This window comes from Erythrolamprus reginae, chromosome 2, assembly GCF_031021105.1.
Source record: "Erythrolamprus reginae isolate rEryReg1 chromosome 2, rEryReg1.hap1, whole genome shotgun sequence".
NCBI lineage: Eukaryota > Metazoa > Chordata > Lepidosauria > Squamata > Dipsadidae > Erythrolamprus > Erythrolamprus reginae.
This window is the reverse complement of record NC_091951.1, coordinates 250,528,504-250,550,777: the sequence shown is the minus strand read 5'-3', so window position 1 is coordinate 250,550,777 and position 22,274 is coordinate 250,528,504. Positions and strand designations below refer to the sequence as shown.

At 43.6% G+C, this 22,274-nt stretch overlaps 1 protein-coding gene across 1 annotated transcript in view; it reads right to left on the bottom strand.

The window, feature by feature from the left end:
* Window positions 1-8,465, bottom strand: part of LOC139159553 (SUN domain-containing protein 3-like) — a 28,823-nt gene extending 20,358 nt beyond the window's left edge. Inside the window, 4 exon segments of the mRNA XM_070736864.1 lie at window positions 1,924-2,080; window positions 3,821-3,897; window positions 7,239-7,333; window positions 8,087-8,465. Coding sequence (XP_070592965.1) covers window positions 1,924-2,080; window positions 3,821-3,897; window positions 7,239-7,333; window positions 8,087-8,465 — 708 coding nt within the window.
* Window positions 8,466-22,274: the final 13,809 nt, after the last annotated feature.

Here is a 22,274-nt window from a genome sequence, read left to right as displayed (position 1 = left end):
TTTTGTGTCATCCCTAATCCTTCTTTTCATTAGAGTAGATAAACCCAATTAGCATCATCCTTGTTTCTCAACATTTTGTTGATATTGTGGCGACCAAAACTGGATGCAACATGGAATACTAGTGCCCAGTATGAAATTATAATTTACCCTTTTGCAGCAGGAAAGAAACCCTCACTGTGGTTCAATGTTTTCCCTACTGTATTTTTTAAACATATTTGGTACGAGTGAGGCTGGGCATGAGAACAACTAACAGACTTCAGTTTTCTAAAAGGGGGGAAAATGACATTCTATGGTAGCTAATACAGTGGTACCTCGAGATACGAGTTTAATTCATTCCGGACCTGCGCTCTTAAGTCGAGCAGCTCTTATCTCGAACGAGTTTTCCCCATAGGAATTAATGTAAATAATTTTAATTGGTTCCAGCCCTCAAAAAACTCACAAAGTTAGTCTAAATTATGCAAAAAGACATTGCAAGAATAAATGTAACTTTACTTATTAATAAGATGATAAGCTGAGAGCTTTCCTTCCCTTCCTCTTTTTACCCAAAACAATCAACATGGCAAACTTTTATTTTTATTCATTAAACTGTAGTTATTTATTCAACTTCACTGCCACCCAATCCTGTAGAGGGAGGAAAGAAGGGAGGAAGGAAAAGGAAAGCAAGAAATGGAGGGAGGAAAGGAAGGAAGGAAAGAAAGAAAGGAAGGAAGAAAGAAAGGAAGAAAGAAAGGGTGAAGGGACAGGAACAGAGGAAGGAAGCAAGGAAACTTATGAAAGGGGAGAGTAACTTCACTGCCACCCAATCCTGTAGAGGGAGGAAAGAAGGGAGGAAGGAAAAGGAAAGCAAGAAATAGAGGAAGGAAAGGTAAAAGAGAGAAAGAAAAAGAGCAAGAAAGAAAGCAAGCAAGAGAGAAAGAAAGATAATGAAAGAGAAATAAAAATAGAGAGGGAGAATGAAAGAAATGGAAGGAGGGAAGGAAGGAGAGAAAGCAAGAGAAAGAAAGAAAGCAAGAGAAAGAAAGAAAGAAAGAGAAAGAAAGAAAGAAAGAAAGAGAAAGAAAGAAAGAAAGAGAAAGAAAAAAGAATGAAAGAGCAAGAGAGCAAGAGAGAAAAAGAAAGAGAGAGAAAGAAAGAAAGAAAGAAAGAAAGGCAACTTCAAAGAAAGGCTCACTGAGCATCTCTCACTCTCTCTCTCTTTCTATCCCTCTCTCTTTCTCTCCCCCTCTCCCCCCTTTCCCTCTCTCTCCCTCTCTCTTTCTCTCCCCCCTCTCCCCCCTTTCCCTCTCCCCCCCCAGGCCGGCAGCGATGTTTTAAAACAGCCGCGCCGTTTGCGAGCTAACTCCTGAGGTGCGGAAGTTCGCCTTTGGCGTTTGGGCCACTCGGAATGTGAAATTCAAAACAGCGTTCGGATCCCCCCACCCCCAGCAGAAGCCAAGGACCCCCAGAGTGGGGCGGCAGGGGAGGCGACCGCCTCTCCACTCACCAAGTGCCGGGATACGAGCCGAGAAGAGCCGGGCTGGCTTACTTTCCTTCCTTCCCGCGCTGATGCAGAGCCACTCGAACAAAGCGTCAGGCCCCCCTGACGCTTTTGGCAGCAAAAGAGCCCAGCGTCGCTTCGGAAGCCGCCGAAAGCATCAGAGGGGCGCGACGCTTTGTTCGAGTGGCTCTGCATCAGCGCGGGAAGGAAGGAAAGTAAGCCAGCCCGGCTCTTCTCGGCTCGTATCGCGGAGAGGGGCGGCATACAAATCCAAGTAATAAATAAAATAAAATAAAAAAATGTCTCTCCTCTCCCAGCTCTTATCTCGAGTAGCTCTTAAGTCGAGCAGCTCTTATGTCGGGGTTCCACTGTAGATGTGCAAAAGAAAATGATAATCTGGAAAGATTGAAACCAGAGAATTTCTGAGATTAGTTGCAGCTTCCTACTTTCTCCTCTCCTGGTAAGTCACTTTCCTGAAGGATTTCCTTGGTGGACTGCAGAATCCCTTTCTGGGTGTTGCTGATCTCAGAATGCATTTGATCTATTTCATTCTTAAGGTCCTGAATTTCATGGAATTGATCTTCCAGCAGATGTTGAGATTTCCTTGTAATAAAGGAGGGGAAATGGGTGTCATGATTATATGCAACACTCTGAAAAACTGTTAAATGGCAAAGCAAAAGGATGCAAACCCGTTCTATTGTTGCTTCCGTTTAGTGTTGCCTGGATTTTTGCTGTAGACTAGTGTGATACAACTGGTCCTTGACTTACAACCATTCATTTAATAAGTCTGAAATTACAGTGGCACTGAAAAAAGTGATTTCCGACCACTTTTCACATTTAGGACTGTTGCGGCCTCCCCATGGTCACATGACAAAGATCCAGATGCTTGGCAACTGATTCATATTTATGACGGTTGCAGAGTCCCAGTGTTGTGATCATCTTTTTGCAACCTTTTTACAGACAAAGTCAATTAGGGAAGCCAGATTCATTTAATAACCATGCTATTAACTTAACAAAGGCAGAGTTTCACTTAACCAGCGTAGCAAGATAGTGGTAAGCAGGGGCAAAATTCACTTAACAAATGTCTCATTTAGTAACAAAAACATTTGGGCTCAATTGTGGTCGTAAGTTGAGGACTGCTCTCTCAACTGTTTTCCAGACCATTCCTGGGCCTGCAATGCACCAGCTAATTATTGTGGTTACATAAAACTGGATATTAAGGCATTTCCCCCGAATCTGAAGGATATTAGAATCAAGAAGGGAGATATTAAGCATGCCTGACCCCAATACGGTAAACCAAGGATGTCAAACTTAATTTCATTGAGGGGCACATCTGGGTTGTGTTTGATCTTGAGGGGAGGTAGGTGTGTTTCATTTTCAGGGAAACAAAAGTTTGTGGGACTAAACAAAAAATTCACTCAATGAATTCCAACTTTGTGAGATCTTCTCCTTTCATGAGAAGTTGGAATTGATTGAGTGAATTTTTTTTTCATTCATTCATTCATTCATTCATTCATTCATTCATTCATTCATTCATTTGTGTTTCTGAATGGTTGTCCCATTTCCATTCCCAACTCAGCCAGTGTGGACAACTTTCACCATCAAAGAAATTGCTGAATAGTTGGCTGGAAAAGATATGTGGTTTGGAGAATCTGAGAGAAGTAGACTTGAATTTAGAGGGAGGGACTTGGGACTAGGAAGAGAGAGAGAGAGAGAGGAACTGCAAATGAGACCATGCAGAATCTGTTACTTTTAAAGTAAAGGAAGGAAGAAATTAAGGATAATTAATTTGTGCATAAAAGACACCATTAAAACACAATAATTGAATATTTTATAGTTATAATACATTATTTTAATATAAAACATGGATTTATAATCAAAATAATTTTTAAATATTTAAATTCTTGGGGATGTGCATGCATGCGCAGGGTCGGACACATATGGGGGGTCAAAAATGCATGCAGGGAGTGGAGGGGCAGGAGGTCACTTGCATATGCAGGGAGTGGGGAAGCGTAGGGGGAGTGCGCACATATGCGGGGTGCATGCAGGGGAGTTGTGTGGGCAATTGCGAGGCTGGGTGTGTGTTGCATATGCATTGCATTATGGGTGTGCAAGTATGCTTTCGGCAAGTGACAATAAAAATGTTAATCACCAATGTGTTAGGGTAACACCTCTTTAGCCTATTTAAAGTCTTTCATGTCATCTAATATATGATATTTTCAACCTCTACCCCACCCAACGTAGAACTTCTGTGATGGAGAAGATGATTAAATGCAGAGTTAGCTGTCTTGATTCTGATTTCTTTCCAAAAGAGGTTTTGGACATTGTTACATTGCTACTTACCTTATATCGCAGAAGAATTGCAAAAGTTTTTGAAGAAAGCAGATACACAATAAGGCTAGGAATGCAGCATATGGCTTCTGTGAAACAGAACAATTCACAAAACAATTAAGGTGTTGATTCTGAAGGTTTATAAAGTACCGTATATACAGTGGTCCCTCGATTTTCGCGGGTTCGAACTTTGCGAAACGGCTATACCACGGTTTTTCAAAAATATTAATTAAAAAATACTTTGCAGGTTTTTTCCCTATACCACGGTTTTTTCTGCCCGATGATGTCATACGTCATCGCCAAACTTTTGTCCGCCTTTAATAAATATTTTTTTTAATAAACTTTAATAAATAAACATGGTGAGTAATAATCTAAATGGTTGCTAAGGGAATGAGAAATTGCAGTTTAGGGGTTTAAAGTGTTAAGGGATGGCTTGTGATACTGTTCATAGCCAAAAATAGTGTATTTACTTCCGCATCTCTACTTCGCGGAAATTCGACTTTCGCGGGCGGTCTCGGAACGCATCCCCCGCGAAAATCGAGGGAACACTGTACCCGATTATAAGCCGAGGCACCTACTTTTGCCACAAAAACTGGGAAAACTTATTGACTTGAATATAACTCCAGGGTGGAAAATACAGTGGCTACTGGTAACTTATAAAAATGGTGAGTTTTTGTAGGAGAATAAAAAAACATATGAAGAACGGTTGCAAGAACTGGGTATATCTAATTTAATGAAAAAAGGGACCATGGGAGACATGATAGCATTCTTCCAATATCTCAGAGTTTGCCACAAAGAAGAAAGAGTCAACCTATTCTCCAAAGCACCTGAGGGCAGAACAAGAAGCAATGGGTGGAAACTAAACAAGGAGAGAAGCAACTTAGAAATAAGGAGAAAATTCCTGACAGTTGGAACAATGAATCTGTGGAACAGCCTGCCACCAAAAGTTGTAAATGCTCCAACACTGGAAGTTTTTAAGAAGATGTTGGATACCCATTTGTCTGAAGTAGTGTAGGGTTTCCTGCCTAGGCAAGGGGTTAGACCAGAAGACCTCCAAGGTCCCTTCCAACCCTGTTGTGATTATTATATAACTTTTTTCCTTCCAAAATGTTTTTTATTTATTGCATCTTTCTTCCTTCCCTTCCAAAATCTTTCTTTTTTTAGAATTCCAAAAACCTCTTAAAATATCTTTAGGAATGTTATCTTAATCTTAAAACCTGTTATCTTAATCTTCATTACAATATCATTATAATTTTCTTAATAATAGGGATTTCATATATTCTTTCAAAACAATTGCTTAAATCAAACTTCATGTGATAAATATTCAGATTTTCCATTTGAAACGTATTTCATAAGTGAAAATCATTATTACTATATCAATAGATCAGTAAATAACAATTGGGGGTTACTCAATCATTAACTGTAAAATCTTTCTTCTACATGATATTTATCTTGCATAAGGAGAAACCATACTCTTAAAAAAAGGTAAATCTATTCATATTAATTATGTAGAACAAATGATTAATGACAAAATTCATACTATTATATTATCCTAACCTTTGCATTGTTTTAAAAAAGTCAGAATTAACAATCCACTTGGGTAGGATAAGTATAGTTGGAAGAAAAAGTTTAATTACACAGTTATCCCCACTTTAAGCAACATTTTATTACAAAATAACCTATCCTGTTAATCAAATTTAAATGGGTAACTTACATTTTACTTGTACATTTTATTTACTTGTAAAATAGCGTTGCAGGCTTGATCAGAAGAGAAATCCATGGTTCCTTCCTTCTGAAAGTCTCTTCAACTCTCCCGCCCCTTCCCCCAGTGCTTCCTGTAGAGGAGGAGCTGTGATTGGTACAGCTTGCTGCCAATCAAATAGCTCTCTCAGTGCCCCCTTTCTGTGTAGAGAAGGAGCTGTGATTGGTTCAGCCTGCTGCCAATCAGGCAGCTCAGCAGTAGCAAGAGAAGAAAGAAAAAAAACCTCCTGTTGCCAGCCATGAGGTTTCTTTCCTCCCTGCCTTTCACATTGGAACTGTGGAACTTTGGGACAGTTTTCAGGTCAGTGAAAGTCAGTGACTCTACTATAAGTCGAGGTTGGATTTTTCAGCACATTTTTGTGCTGAAAATATCGACTCATACTCGAGTATATACGGTAATTAAATGGGTGAAGGATGGAAGCTTTTCAAAAATCTCTTTTGTGTTTTTCCATTGATTATGAATTTCATCTGCATAAATAAACCATCCTCACTGGATAAGTGCTGAGCAACCTGACATTTCCAGTTTTGTGTTTTTCTGTTTTCTTCTCTTCCTATCCTTGTTGTCTAAACCAGGCCAGATTTTAAAGAGAAGGATTGTTTGTGCATGTATTTGTAAATTCAATTTGTAATTTCTGAAAATGATGGTCATTAAACAAATCCATTCATTTGATTGGACTTTTTTTTTTTTACTGACACCAACCAAAAAATGACAGAAACTGGCAAAAAAACCCAACCATTTGAATTATGAATAAAACTGTAACTCTCGTATGGGGTTCCTTGTAACAATGGAAACATGGGAATTATAATCAATAAAGGAGCAAATCAATGTTGGAATCTGAAACCTATGTTTGGCTGTCTTTGTGCATGTCCGTACAGCATACCCATCTGTAAATTTCATGGAGCAAAGAATTCAGTGGGTAGGAATAGTGGGCGCAGAAGGTAGGAAGAAATAGGTAGCCAATAACTATCTAGAGAATATGTACTGAAGTGGTTGAACTGAAAATAAAAATGCAAAGTTCTCAATTAAAGGAAGACAGAGTTAAAGAAACAGTTGAAAAGGAATCCTCAGTGAATACAAAGTAAGTTTCTGATATTAGCTCTGAACGATTATTGCTTTTGAAGATAATTATTTGGATAGTAATAATTATATAAATATCCGGGCCTTACAAAAGGATTACGAAAAAGGATTACCTTGAATGCCTTTTCTATATGCAACAGTTATTAATTAATTTATTTTTTATTTCATCAAGAATGCATTAGATCAGAGGTCTCCAACCTTCGTAACTTTAAGCCTGGCGGACTTCAACTCCTAGAATTCCCCAGCCCAGGTTGCTTTGCTGGCTGGGCAATTTTGCTTTGCTTTGCTGGCTGTTCAATTCTGGGAGTTGAAATCTTCCAGGCTTAAAGTTGCCAAGGTTGGAGACCTCTGTATTAGATAACAGATATAAAAACATAATTATGAATACATGAAATGGATATGAATAAAAGGGACCATTAGGGACAGGGACGGTAGGCACACTGGTGCGCTTATGCATGCCCCTTAATGATTAGTATTCCTAATCTTAATATTAGTGATTCCTACTAAAGTAATTGTATATAATATAGGCACAAAACATATAAAATTATGTGTTGCACTTATTGGGCTGTACTAATTATGATATCAGGATACCTGAGCTGTCCCCATCCGAAGCGTGAAGTCAGCTCTGAGGGGCCCTTGGATTCTCTGAACTTTCTGCTTTCTTGCAGATGTTTCATTACCCTTTTCTTTGTTCCAGTGAGAGTGTGAAAGATTCTTTAAAAGGGCTAAGTAAAGTAGGTTGAGCTAAAATGATTCTCTCAGGCAATTTAGCAGGCCAGAAGTGCAAGCCTGTCAAAATTGGAAACTTAAAATGAAAGGCCTTATGGATGTGGATGATGGGAGAGCTTCTAGCGCTGTAGAATAATTTTGCAGAAGACAGCAAGAAGACAAGAAAAGCACCTGGGAAGATGAGTTAATTCTGGAACTAATCCATTGTTAGAGAGTCTTCCCGTCTCTCCCCCCCCCCCCCCCCCCGTTTAAATGTTTTTCATTTTGTTCCTTGGGAGCCAATGACAAATTTTGTGTTGATTTCCAGAGAGTGGGAGAAAATGAAAAGAGCCAATGATAATCAGCATGCGATTGGGGACGTCCCATCATCTGCCAACATATTCTCCATTGTCTTGAGCCCAAACTGAGGAGCCCATATAATTCATTTGCTGATAATTTGCTCATCTTCCCAGGCGCTTTTCATGTCTTCTTGCTGTCTTGACTAATCCATTCACACAAGAAATATGTATGTATCTATGACTTTTGAAAGATCTCATTTTATCTAGGGAGTTATGCATGGGAAGGTATTATAAGCCGACCCCTTCGAAATAGCAACCTGTGTTTTTAAAGTATTTATTGCCAAGTTTAAGCAAAATAATCACATTTTCTTTGCTGCGGGGCAGATATTGAGCGGTATGGAGATGGTGGGTCTATCGCTCTCCTGAGACTACGGCAAAAATCGTCGGAGATGGGCCAGTCCAGCTTCGAAATGTCCCGAGGTTGGTCTGTTGTCTTGCCCCCCATTGAAGCAGCCAGAGACTGAGCGTTCTCGCTGCTGCTGGGGACGCTGGGGAGCGTTGGAGGCTGCAGGCTGTAGTGCCGATCAGCTGAGGCGCGGAAGATGGCGGCCGCGCCTGAACGCTGAGCGAAAATGCCGAAGGAGGGGAGAGAGGAGAGAAGCTGTGAAGGTGGAGAGCTGGACCGAGCCAAGCTTCCTGGCGTGGCACTGGTGAGTGAGAGTGACCAGTGCCGAGGCGGTGGAGGCGAGGTTCGAGGGTCGACGGAAAGGAGGGGAGCGGAGAGAACGGAGCTGAATGGAGCAGAGACCATCACTGGAACTGGGGTGACCCTGCCTGCTCGTGAGACTGAAGCCGCTGACGATTCGGGCCGGTGGGAGCGACCTGCAGTCGGTGGTGGAGAGCACCTGAGAAGATCTAATGGGCGAGGAATATCCAGAAACAACACCCCCCCCCCCCTGTATGGCACCGGTGGGTGAGAGCTGCTGGTGCCAAGAGGGGGGGACGACGAGAGAAACGAAGGAGACAGACGCCCAGTATGGGTGCTTACAGAGACCTGAAGAACTTGAGAGGGGGCGAGAACTATGAATTACTGGCAGAAACATCATGGCCAATGAGACCGGGGTTATTGTGTATCGTTTTAATCCCTGCTTTTGTCATCAATTGTCATAAACTGTCACCCCCCCCCCCCACCATTTCTTCTCACTTTTTTCCCCATTTCCTCAACTACAGTACTGTACTATTAAGATCATAGAAGAACTGCGCCCCTAGTGGCAAGACCATAGACTATAGTAAAAACAAACTTTAAGACTAACTATATGGAAGATCTATAGAGGACTCGGACCTGGACTGGTTGATTGGCTGATGATTGCTATTAATTAAGATCTTATTTCGTATTCTATATTTTTATACTATTTTATTAACTTTCTAATTTTTTATCTTATTAACTTATTTATAAGGATAATTTTAATGTTTTAGTGTTTTAATCTTTATTACTGCTATTTTATACTGTTATTGATTTAATTGTTTTTTAAAATATTGGGTGGGCTAAGTAATGGATGACTGGGATAAATATGCTTGTGGGTATGAATGGAATGATTGGTATAACTGGGTTGGGGGAGGGGGTTATGGTATGGATGAGTTGGCTGATAGTGGTGTGAATGATAGATTTGGCCCACCTGACGCTCGGGAGACAGGAGAGGAGGGGGCACTGATCTCTGGGGTGGCAGAGGGTCGGAATATCCCTGTGTTGCTGGGGAGAGGCAGATATGGCGGGGGCCACAGAGTTAGCCGTTCCAGGGGAACGAGGGACCGTTGCTTATTAACAGTCCCCTGTTCCGGCTCTGTGAGCCCAATCTTGGGTACTGATGATGGGTGTAACTCTGGCCCTGGACTCAGGTTGCTGCTGCTTAATGCCAGGTCGGTGGTAAATAAAGCTCTCCTCATCCGGGATTTGATCCTGGATGAGGAGGCCGACCTGGCATGTATTACTGAAACCTGGCTGGGCCCGGAGGGAGGTGTCCCTCTCTCCGACATTTGCCCAGCCGGGTTTCAGATATGGCAGCAACCTCGACCCCAGGGAAGGGGGGGAGGAGTGGCTATTGTAGCCAGGGAGAGCCTTTGCCTGCGTAGACTCATTGCTCCGGAAATTGCGGGTTGCGAGTCTCTCTTGATGAAATTGGACTTAGGGGTTCAGGTGGGCTTATTTCTCACGTACCTGCCTCCCAGCTGCGTGTCTAAAGCCCTGCCTGTGCTACTCGAGGAGGTAGCCGGGCTGGCGGTGGAGTTCCCCGGACTTATAGTCCTGGGGGACTTCAACCTGCCGTCGCTCGGCGAAACCTCTGGGTTGGCACAGGAGTTCATGGCCACCATGACAGCCGTGGACCTGACTCAAGTAGTACAGGGTCCGACTCATGAGAGAGGGCACGCACCTGACATGGTATTCCTTTCCGAGCAATTGAGTAATGGTCTGAGACTAAGGGGCTTAGAAGCATTGCCTTTGTCATGGTCAGACCATTTTCTACTACGGCTTGACTTCCTGGCTCCAATCCTCCCCCGCAGGGAGGCGGAACCAATGAAGATGTTCTGCCCCAGACGCCTGATGGACCCAGAGGGCTTTCAGACGGCGCTTGGGGTTATTCCAGAGGCACTCGTCCACAGTTCGGCAGAGTCTCTCGCGGAGGCCTGGAATACGGCTGCTGCGGAGGCTCTAGACCGGATTGCGCCTTTGCGACCTCTCCGAGGCGTTAGACCCCGTAGAGCCCCATGGTTCAACGAGGAGCTCCGGGAGTTGAAGCGCCAAAAGAGACGTCTAGAGAAGCGATGGAGGAAGAGTAGGTCTGAATCCGACCGAACACTTGTAAGAGCTTTTATTAAGACTTACAAAGTGGCGCTCAAGGCGGCAAGATGCGCGTACCATGCCGCCTTGATTGCATCAGCAGAATCCCGCCCGGCCGCTCTGTTTAGGGTGACCCGCTCCCTTCTTAATCAGGGGGGAGTTGGGGAGCCCTTGCAGAGTAGTGCCGAGGACTTTAACACGTTTTTCGCTGATAAAGTCGCTCGGATTCGAGCCGACCTCGACTCCAATTGTAAAACAGAGTCGACTGACAACGAGTCAGTCGAGGTGACTGGGGCACGTACTTGTCCACCTGTCTGGGGAGAGTTTGATCTGGTGACACCTGATGAAGTGGACAAGGCCATTGGAGCTGTGAGTTCCGCCACCTGTTTACTGGATCCGTGTCCCTCCTGGTTGGTTTCGGCCAGCAGGGAGGTGACACGGAGCTGGGCCCAGGAGATTACCAACGCTTCCTTGGGGAGGGGAGTTTTTCCATCACTCTATAAAGAAGCGCTTGTGCGCCCCCTCCTCAAGAAGCCCTCCCTGGACCCAGCTGTGCTTAACAACTATCGTCCAGTCTCCAACCTTCCCTTTATGGGGAAGGTTGTTGAGAAGGTGGTGGCACTCCAGCTCCAGCGGTCCTTGGAAGAAGCCGATTATCTAGGTCCCCAGCAGTCGGGTTTCAGGCCCGGTTACAGCACGGAAACCGCTTTGGTCGCGTTGATGGATGATCTCTGGCGGGCCCGGGACAGGGGTTTATCCTCTGTCCTGGTGCTCCTTGACCTCTCAGCGGCTTTCGATACCATCGACCATGGTATCCTTCTGCGCCGGCTGGAGGGGTTGGGGGTGGGAGGCACTGTCCTTCAGTGGTTCTCCTCCTACCTCTCTGGCCGGTCGCAGTCGGTGTTGGTGGGGGGTCAGAGGTCGACTCCTAGGTTTCTCCCTTGTGGGGTGCCTCAGGGGTCGGTCCTCTCCCCCCTGCTATTTAATATCTACATGAAACCGCTGGGCGAGATCATCCAAGGACATGGGGTGAGGAGCATTGCATTTGTCATGGTTGGACCATTTTCTACTATGGCTTGACTTCTTGGTTCCAATCCTTCCCTGCAGAGAGGCGGAACCGATTAAGATTTTCCGCCCCAGACGCCTGATGGACCCAGAGGGCTTTCAGACGGCGCTTGGGGTTATTCCAGATGCACTTGTCCACAGTTCGGCAGAGTCTCTTGCAGAGGCCAGGAAGAAGGCTGCAATGGAGGCTCTTGATCAGATTGCGCCTTTGCGACCTCTCCATGGCGCTAGACCCCGTAGACCTCCATGGTTCAACGAGGAGCTCCAGGAGTTGAAACGCCAGAAGAGACGTCTAGAGAAGCGATGGAGGAAGAGTGAGTCTGAATCCGATCGAACACTTGTAAGAGCTTTTATTAAGATTTACAAAGTGGCGCTCAAGGCGGCAAGATGCGCGTATCATGCCGCCTTGATTGCATCAGCGGAATCCCGCCCGGCCGCTCTGTTTAGGGTGACCCGCTCCCTTCTTAATCAGGGGGGAGTTGGGGAGCCCTTGCAGAGTAGTGCCGAGGACTTTAACACGTTTTTCGCTGATAAAATCGCTCAGATCCGGGTGGAGCTCGACTCTAATTGTAAAACTGCTTTGGTTGCGTTGATGGATGATCTCTGGTGGGCCCGGGACAGGGGTTTATCCTCTGTCCTGGTGCTTCTTGACCTCTCTGCGGCTTTCGATACCATCGACCGTGATATCCTTCTGTGCCGGCTGGAGGGGTTGGGAGTGGGAGGCACTGTTCTTCAGTGGTTCTCCTCCTACCTCTCCGGTCGGTTGCAGTCGGTGTTAGTGGGGGGTCAGAGGTCGACTCCGAGGTCTCTGCCTTGTGGTTGCCTCAGGGGTCGGTCCTCTCCCCCCTGCTATTCAATATCCACATGAAACCGCTGGGTGAAATCATCCAAGGGCATGGGGTGAGGTATCATCAGTACGCTGATGATACCAAGCTTCACATCTCCACCCCATGTCCAATCAACGAAGCAGTGGAAGTGATGTGCCGGTGCCTGGAGGCTGTTGAGGCCTGGATGGGTGTCGACAGACTCAAACTCAACCCAGATAAGAGTGAGTGGCTGTGGGTTTTGCCTCCCAAGGACAATTCCATCTATCCGTCCATCACTGTGGGGGGGGGTAATTATTGACCCCCTCAGAGAGGGTCCACAACTTGGGCGTCCTCCTCGATCCACAGCTCACATTAGAGAACCATCTTTCACCTGTGGCGAGGGGGGCGTTTGCCCAGGTTCGCCTGGTGCACCAGTTGCGGCCCTATTTGGACCGGGACTCACTACTCACAGTCACTCATGCCCTCATCACCTCGAGGTTCGACTACTGTAATGCTCTCTACATGGGGCTACCTTTGAAAAGTGTTCGGAAACTTCAGATCGTGCAAAATGCAGCTGCGAGAGCAGTCATGGGCTTACCTAGGTATGCCCATGTTTCACCATCACTCCGCAGTCTGCATTGGCTGCCGATCAGTTTCCAGTCACAATTCAAAGTGTTGGTTATGACCTTTAAAGCCCTTCATGGCATTGGACCAGAATATCTCCGAGACCGCCTCCTGCCGCACGAATCCCAGCGACCGATTAGGTCCCACAGAGTGGGCCTACTCCGGGTCCCGTCAACTAAACAATGTCGGTTGGCGGGCCCCAGGGGAAGAGCCTTCTCTGTGGCGGCACCGGCCCTCTGGAACCAACTCCCCCCGGAGATTAGAACTGCCCCTACTCTTCCTGCCTTCCGTAAACTCCTTAAAACCCACCTCTGCCGTCAGGCATGGGGGAACTGAAACATCTCCCCCGGGCACGTTTAACTTATGCATGGTGTGTCTGTGTGTGTGTCTGTTAGTATCTGGGTTTTTTAAAAATATTTAAATATCTTAAATCTGTCTGATTACTATGATTTGTTTTACATGCTGTGAACCGCCCCGAGTCTTCGGAGAGGGGCGGCATACAAATCCAAGTAATAAATAAATAAATAAATAAATAAATAATACATGTGCAGCCTGGAATAAATAGGAATGAACTGGACAGTTTTAAGTCTTGGATTATTGGCTTCACCTTTATCCTATCACATTATGGAACCCAGCCATCTGGTTGGGCAATGCCCATCACATGAGTATGACACATATAGCCACAATGCTAACCTTTTCTGATTTATTTTCCCTAAAGGAAAAAGATATGTGGAATTAAGGTGAAAGCAGACAAATTCTTCTGGTTCTGGTAAGCTAACTTTCTTTAACAATTAATTTGCCTGTTGGAATCATTGGCCTTATATTTATCTTTTCAAATAATTTTCTTCCTAAAAAGGATTTATTGACCCATAGAAGGATTGCATGGCTTGGAACATGTTAAACAAGATAGCCAACACTACACCAGGCTCATCAACTGAGTGGAAAGTATATTTTTTTATTGAAATGTTTTTCGAGTTACCTGTAAATTTAAAGCTGAAAGGTTGTTCAGTGTGTACAAATCTATGGAGGGTGAGCCTTAGTTGAAAGCTCCTTAACATTTCATGACACTGCTTTTCTTTATACATATTATTTTTCAGTCAACAGAGTGATTCATTAAGACATAATTTTATAACTACATGGATATTTACCCCATTTCTTGATACAGTGATACTTATTGTGTGTATTATTAGTCTTCCACATTAAGGTAATTTTTGTAGGAAATATGACTCATTTATTTGAACTTTTAATATCTCTGTACATTTGCCTCTATGCTGTAATCTGAACTGAAATATTTTATTGGGAGATCACCTCCAGTCACCTCATCTTTTTGAGAGATTGCACAGAATCTACTCATGCTACTCTCATTAGTTTCACAACTACACATTACTTTAACAACTACATTACTTTAACAACAATTCTAACTGAATTTTCAACTGAAATCAACATTAGTTTAACAACTACATTAGTTTAACAACCACTACTTTAACAACAATTCTAACTGAATTTTCAACTGAAATCAAACTGAAACCTGTTAGTCAAATAACTCAACATCATTAGTATATCCTCATGTTTTCTTTCCCATTGTCCCCTGGTGGGAAAATCTGGAGCAAGTTCTAGGTGCTTTTTACACTTGCTCAGTATAAATGTTCATATTCCTGTTTTTCTTTATTTATCTTGGGAGATTTCATCCACTTTCTTGCCCAAATGGTTTATATTGGCCATCCTTCCATGCACCCTGATTCGATAAATGCACGTGTACTCTGGATTTCCCCAGTTGCTCTCCACTTTGATCTTTACATACTGGAACGCCTTCTCTTGTTCATTCTGAAATGTAGATGAGGGAAAAGAACAATCATAATAAAAAGCAATCGAGATGAAGTCATCCTCTTGAATGGCTCTATGGGTTTAATAGAAGAGTGCAAAGCCTATACTGTATATCTATATACAAGAGCCGGGGTGGCGCAGCAGGTAGAATGCTGTACTGCTGGCCACTGAAGCTGATTGTAGATCTGTAGGTCAGCGGTTCAAATCTCATCACCGGGTCAAGGTTGACTCAGGCTTCCATCCTTCCAAGGTGGGGAAAATCAGGACCTGGGTTATGGGGGCAATATGCTGGCTCTGTTAAAAAGTGCTATTGCTAACATGTTGTAAGCTGCCCTGAGTCTAAGGAGAAGGGCGTCATAAAAATCAAATAAATATATAAAATAAATCTGTAGACTTGTTTCCCAAATGCTGATATAACTGCTTTTGGATTGTTATTCATCAGAAAGAAGATTTATGGTGGGATTTTTTGTTTTTTGTTTTGCTATGTCCCATTACCTCCCATCAATATTTATAGTCCTCAACATATGACCCCAATTGAGCTCAAAATTTATGTTGCTGAGTGAGACCTTTGCTAAGTGAGTTTTGCCCCATTTTACGACTTTTCTTGCCACATTTGTTTAATTAGAAATACATTGTTACTTAACAAATTGTTAAGTGAATCTGGTTTCCCCATTGACTTTGCTTGTCAGAAGGTTGCAAAAGTTAATCACATGGACCCTGAGACACTGCAGCTGTCCAAATTGTGAGTCAGGTGTCAAGTGTACAAATAGGGGTGCTGCAATGGTTACACATGTGAAAAAATGGTCATAAATCACTTTCTTCAATGCTACTGAAACTTTGAACAGCCATTAAGTCAACTGTTGTAAGTCGGGGACTATCTGTGTAGTGCCACAGATTATCTAAACTATATTTCCTCAGGAGGAGCTCTGGTTTTCCAGCTCTGGCCTAATCCACTCCTTAAAGTACTGAATTAAAAGTTGTCTGATTTTTAGTAGATGGGGCAGAAATTGGAGAGATTCTTTCCAAACAACTCCCTCTGACACAGCCCCTTCGGTTTTACTCTATCCTACTTTAGTTTTACCTCTACCCCACTTCTCCCATTTCTAGTTTACCTTCAGCTGGAATGTTTGAATTAATTCCTTCTCGGTATCATACATGAATGTTCCCAGCAGGATCTCCTCTTTTGTTTCATCATTTAGCCCCTAAAATTAAAAGGAGGGAATCAGTGTAGAAGAGTTGAATGCTGCAGCAGCCCAGAAGGACAACCTGGAAGCAGTTCTTGGCCAACAAAGTCAGGTCAATGCAGAAACCCCCCAAAAAAGAATTTTGAGTCTTGACAAGCAGGCAACCTTTTAATGGTGAGCGGAATTATTTTATATGAAACGGGCAGAGAGCTACGGAGAGTGGTCACATGATTGTCAAGCTACTCCCACCTGGTCACATGGCAGGCAAGCCACACCCACAAAAACCATGCCCACAGTGTGGCAGTAAACATTTTGGCAGCTCATTGCTATATGTTCATAATGCTCCCACCTCCCATTTTTCCCCAAGAACTTTGAGAGATGAATTGGTCTGAGGGAGAATGACTGGCCTAAACTCTGCTGGCTTTTATACTAAAGGGAGAAATAGAACTCGGAGCACTGATTTCTAATCCTTCATCTTAACCTCGATACCAGAATGGCTCCATATCCTATTTCAGCTCAATATCAAGGGCATAGTAGCCTTGGTGCTTCCTAAATTGCAGTTCTTTTAATGAACCTTAGAGGTAAGATATACGATAAGTTAAAACAGTATTGTACTCACATAAACCAAGAAATCTTTTAAGGCGCTTGTGATTCCTTCCGAAAAAGCTATTGCTTTAGAGATGTGCTGAACTGTAACGGCTGTGAGTCGGACTTTTTCAGGCAGCTTAATTACTACTTGGCCTTCAGATCCTGAGAATGCCCAGCAGTTTCCAGGGTAAACATCCGGCTACAAACAGGAGACCATTCACATAAATAAAATGCTCAAAATTGGAATCACTGTATAATATGTAAATAGATACATTGCTCTGGAGTTAAAATGGTTAATACAAGAGACACCCCCAATTTGGTGGTGGGGTATGTATGCTTGTCGGGTGGTGGGCACTTTTCACTATACACTTGTTTTATGTTGTGGGTATCTTAAAATTGTTAAAAATCAATTAAACAAATGAATTCAGGTCTTTCAGATTGATTTGATGTGTGAGTACAATAATTACTGGGGTTTCTCCAGGAGTAGGGTGAACTTTATTGTGAATGTGTGACAAAATTACTTCTGACCTCTAATCTGTGTTTTCTCTGGCTTATTAAGAGGTCAGATACACCAGCAATTTAAAGATTTTTTTTGTGTTGTCACTGATATGTGCCCTAAACTGGTCAAGTACTAGTAGGGCAGGTTTCTTCAGAAGCCCTCCAGGGCGTTTGGACCACACTTTTTCTATCCATATTTTCATTCCACCTTCATCCATCCATCCTTTCTCATGAACATGGACAATAACTCCACGTGGGATCACCTCTTTCGGCATGGTTTTTCTTTTGAAAATTATCATTGGAGGCAACTTGGTGCCATCCGCGCAGCAGGACAACACAACAGTATAATGGGTTTTCTCATGTCCTGAGGTCTTCACAGTTACGTTTTTTGCACCTTTCACATCAACAGTCCTGTTTGATGGAACATCAAAGGTTAATGGGACTTCATCCATATTTCCAATCTGCCCTATTTCAAAGCCATTTTTCTTTCTTGCATCAATAACAAATTTATGGAAAGACAGAATCTTGGATTCATATTCTTTAGGCATTTTTTGCGCAATTCTAGTTTTGGTGCGCATAGCAAGGTCAGATCTTCTCATGAACCTGTAGCACCATGATGCTGATCCAGTAAAGTCATCAATGCCTTTCTCTGCAGCAAGACGCTTGGCTTCATATCTTATCATTTTCGTGGAGACTGATAATCCATTGTTCCTGTGATGTATGATCCACTCTTTCATTTCCACATCTATCTGTGGCCATTTTGCAGTATGCCCACGAAAAGTGTGTTTGCTTTTATCTGCTTTTTACAGTGCTTCCTCCTGTTTCCTCCATTCCCGTATCATTTTTTCAGTTGGAGGTAGCCCAAACTGTCTTTCAGCTGCCCTGTTTCCATGTTCTTTGGCGTATTTTACTACCTCCAGTTTAAATGGGATTTTATAGCTTAGCCTTTTCTGCTTTGACATCTTTGTAAAATTGGATGCAGCAGGAGACTACGGTAGTGTTCTACAACAAAAATGTAATGAAAGAACTGTCATCAAGAGCTGCCATCTGCCCAAGGCACTATTGTGGGGTCTGGGTACTGTATGGGAAACTAATATGGGGGCTGGTTAATATATGAGACACTTGTGGGGGGCTGGCTACTGTATGAGACACTTGTGGGGGCTGGGTACTGTATGGGACACTAATATGGGGGCTGGTTAATATATGAGACACTTGTGGGGGGCTGGCTACTGTATGAGACACTTGTGGGGGCTGGGTACTGTATGGGACACTAATATGGGGGCTGGTTACTATATGAGACACTTGTGGGGGGCTGGCTACTGTATGAGACACTTGTGGGGGCTGGCTACTGTATGGGACACTAATATGGGGGCTGGGTACTGTATAGGACACTATTGTGGGGGGCTGGCTACTGTATGGGTTAGAATATGGGGGGGGCTGGTTGCTGTATGCGACACTACATGTACATGTATGTGGGGTTTCCCTAAAGTTGCACAGCCCCACATACATGTACATGAATGTGTTAAACTGTCACTGAGTGATTCTGTGTAGTGACAGTTCAGACAATTCATGTTGTGTTTTACCTTTTTTTTCTTTTTTTTACACTTTACTGTTCACTCTCTTCTCTCTTCATCCACATGTACCGGTATACAAGGTGCAAAACTACAATTCCCGTCATGCCTGCACAGAAAAAAGCTGGTCAGGCATGATGGGAAGTGTAGTTGGACTACAAGTGCTGTACTGCGCGTGCGCCGGCACCATACGTGACACGGCGCTTGCGTCACATCCCCCCGTCCTCTCCATCCAGTCCGCCCTCCGCCACCGCAACGGACCAGAGAAGAGAGAGGCGGCGACAGAGGCGGCGGTCTCCAGATGAAGACCTCCCCTGGACGGCGAAGCGAGACAGAGGCTGTCCGGGACACTTTTGGTGAGTATATCGCCGCCCCCCCTCTGCTCCAGCGCCTCCCCCCCCCTCCCTGCCTGCATCTTCGCTCCATAAGACGGGGCTGATTTTTCATCCTACTTTGGGAGGAAAAAAACTGCATCTTATGGAGCGAAAAATACAGTACCTTATCTTGTTTAGGAGAGTCCAACATGGTGGAAGTCAATCGGAGAGGATAAAAATAACGTCCCTACTCTATGACTGAGTTTTAAAACTGAGTCCTCTGGGGCAAGTAGGGGGCGGGACAGAATTAATTATTTAAATTCAAACTCAGTCCCTACCAATAAGACTAGAGTATAACCCATGTTGGACTCTCCTAAGCAGCGCATTGGAGAAGCAACTGACATCCGGGAGGCCAGAAGGAGCCTAGACCAGGGGTAGGCAAAGTTGTCTCTTCTATGACTTTTTTACTTCAACTCCCAGAATTCCTGAGCCAATCATGCTAGCTCAGGAATTCTGGGAGTTGAAGTCCACATGTCATACAAGAGCCAACTTTGCCTACCCCTGGCCTAGACGATCCAGGGTTGCATTGCGGCTCTGTGTCGTAATGAATTTCAGGAGGAGGGGGACCCCATCTCCTCCATTGGGAAACACCTGAGCTATGGTGGTGAATATAAAGCATCATGCGAGAGGTGGCATGCAGAGCCCTCTCTGTGGGCATGTGCGTCATTGCCCCAGCCTAGCTCCATCGCATTTCTTTGTCAGTTTCATTTTCAGGGAAACAAAAGCTTGTGGGACTAAAAAAAAATTTCACTCAATCAATTCCAACTTTGTGAGATCTTCTCCTTTCATGAGAAGTTGGAATTGATTGAGCGAATTTTTTTTCATTCATTCATTCATTCAATCATTCATTCAATCATTCATTCATTCATTCATTCATTCATTCATTCATTCATTCATTCATTCATTCATTCATTCAGTTGTGTTTCTGAATGGTTGTCCCTTTTCCATTCCCAACTCAGCCAGTGTGGACAACTTTCACCATAGGGTTTTGGCCTCTGTGGAGGAAGGTAGGATCATTAAGGAAAAGTCAATAGACGGGAAAATTCTTAGGATAAAAATGCTAAGGATAAGAATGGGAATTTTGATAATGGCGAAGGCCACTCAAGGGCATTGCTCGTTCTTTTCCCAACCAGAGGTTTATTAACAAGTCATTCTGAGGGTTGCTACTGCTTCATGTTTTTCTCTCCTCTCTTTTCCTTGCTTGATATCTGCCATAAAACAATGCATGGTGTGATGTCATCAAAGAGGGTGTTTCCTTAACCCCTAGTGCCAATGGTATCACACTATACATTATGGCTATGCTAGCTGTTGCATGAGAAAGGGAGGAAAAACGTAGGCCAGGGGTAGACAAAGTTGGCTCTTCTATGACTTGTGAACTTCAGCTCCCAGAATTCCTGAGCAAGTCATGCTAGCTCAGGAATTCTGGGAGTTGAAGTCCACATGTCATAGAAGAGCCAACTTTGCCTAGGAAGATGCATCTATTGAGTTCAACCAGTTCAGTTTAAGGTGTTAGCAACATTGTTAGATATCAGATAGGGGCCTTTCCCAAACTGGATATGCAGATATGGAATTGGAAATTGCCTGCATGTAAAACAGGTCAAGCATCAAATTCTAGGCAATGCTCAGGTTATTAAATTGCTTGAGATATGGAAGAGTAAAATAAATAGTAGAGTTGATGAAAACCAGCAAGAGGATCAGCAGAAAGACTACTTGTGAAGTAGAGGAAGACAAAATATTATCTTTCTTCCTGCAAGTAATGGAGGAAAGAGGCAGCTTGAGTCTATGCAAAGGATTCAAGAGGTCCATGGGTGTTTCAGCTGGGTTTATTTCAACATGGCCAACTCTCCATAGGATGATTCACTGCGGGACAAGAATTACAGTAATATCAAAGAAATTGTGGAATAGAATCACTGAAGAATGGAAAATTTAATATTTTAAAATGTATTTTAAATAATAAAATTGAATTTTTAAATTGTCCCATGGCGAGTTGTCCTGAGGTGAGTTGGCCATGGTGAGTTGGCAGTGGCAGGCTTGGTTGCAGCGACTTGGCTGGGCTGGATTGATTGATTGGTTGATTGATTGACTGACTTACTGACTCAATCATTCATTCATTCATTCATTCATTCATTCATTCATTCATTCATTTGTGTTTCTGAATGGTTGTCCCATTTCCATTCCCAACTCAGCCAGTGTGGACAACTTTCACCACCAAAGAAATTGCTGAATACGTTCGCTGGAGAAGATATGTGGTTTGGAGAATCTGGGAGAAGTAGACTTGAATTTAGAGGGAAGGACTTGGGACTAGGAAGAGAGAGAGAGAGAGAGGAACTGCAAATGGGACCATGCAGAATCTTACTTTTAAAGTCAAGGAAGGAAGAAATTAAGGAAAATTACTTTGTGCATAAAAGGCACCATTAAAACACAATAATTGAATATTTTATAGTTATAATACATTATTTTAATATAAAACATGGATTTATAAACAAAATAATTTTTAAATATTTAAATTCATGGGGATGTACATGAATGCGCAGGGTCGGACACATATGGGGGGTCAAAAATGCATGCAGGCAGTGGAGGGGCAGGGGGTCACTTGCATATGCATGGAGTGGGGGAGCATAGGGGGAGTGCGCACATATGCAGGGTGAATGCAGGGGAGTTGTGTGGGCAATTGCGAGGCTGGGTGTGTGTCGCACAAGCATTGCATTATGGGTGTGCAAGTATGCTTTCGGCAAGTGACAATAAAAATGTTAATCACCAATGTGTTAGGGTAACACCTCTTTAGCCTATTTAAAGTCTTGCATGTCATCTAATATATTATTATTATTATTATTTATTAGATTTGTATGCCGCCCCTCTCCGTGGACTCAGGGCGGCTCACAACACAATAAAACAATTCATAACAAATGTAATAATATACAATTTAAAATTTAAAATAGTTAAAAAAACCCATTTTTAAGCAGACATACCTACAAACATACCATACATAAATTATATAGGCCCGGGGAAATATCTCAATTCCCCCATGCCTGACGACAAAGGTGGGTTTTGAGAAGTTTACAAAAGGCAAGGAGGGTAGGGGCAGTTCTAATCTCTGGGGGGAGCTGGTTCCAGAGTCGGGGCCGCCACAGAGAAGGCTCTTCCCCTGGGGCCCACCAACCGACATTGTTTAGTTGACGGGACCCGGAGAAGACCGACTCTGTGAGACCTATTCGGTCGCTGGGATTCGTGCAGCAGAAGGCGGTCTCGG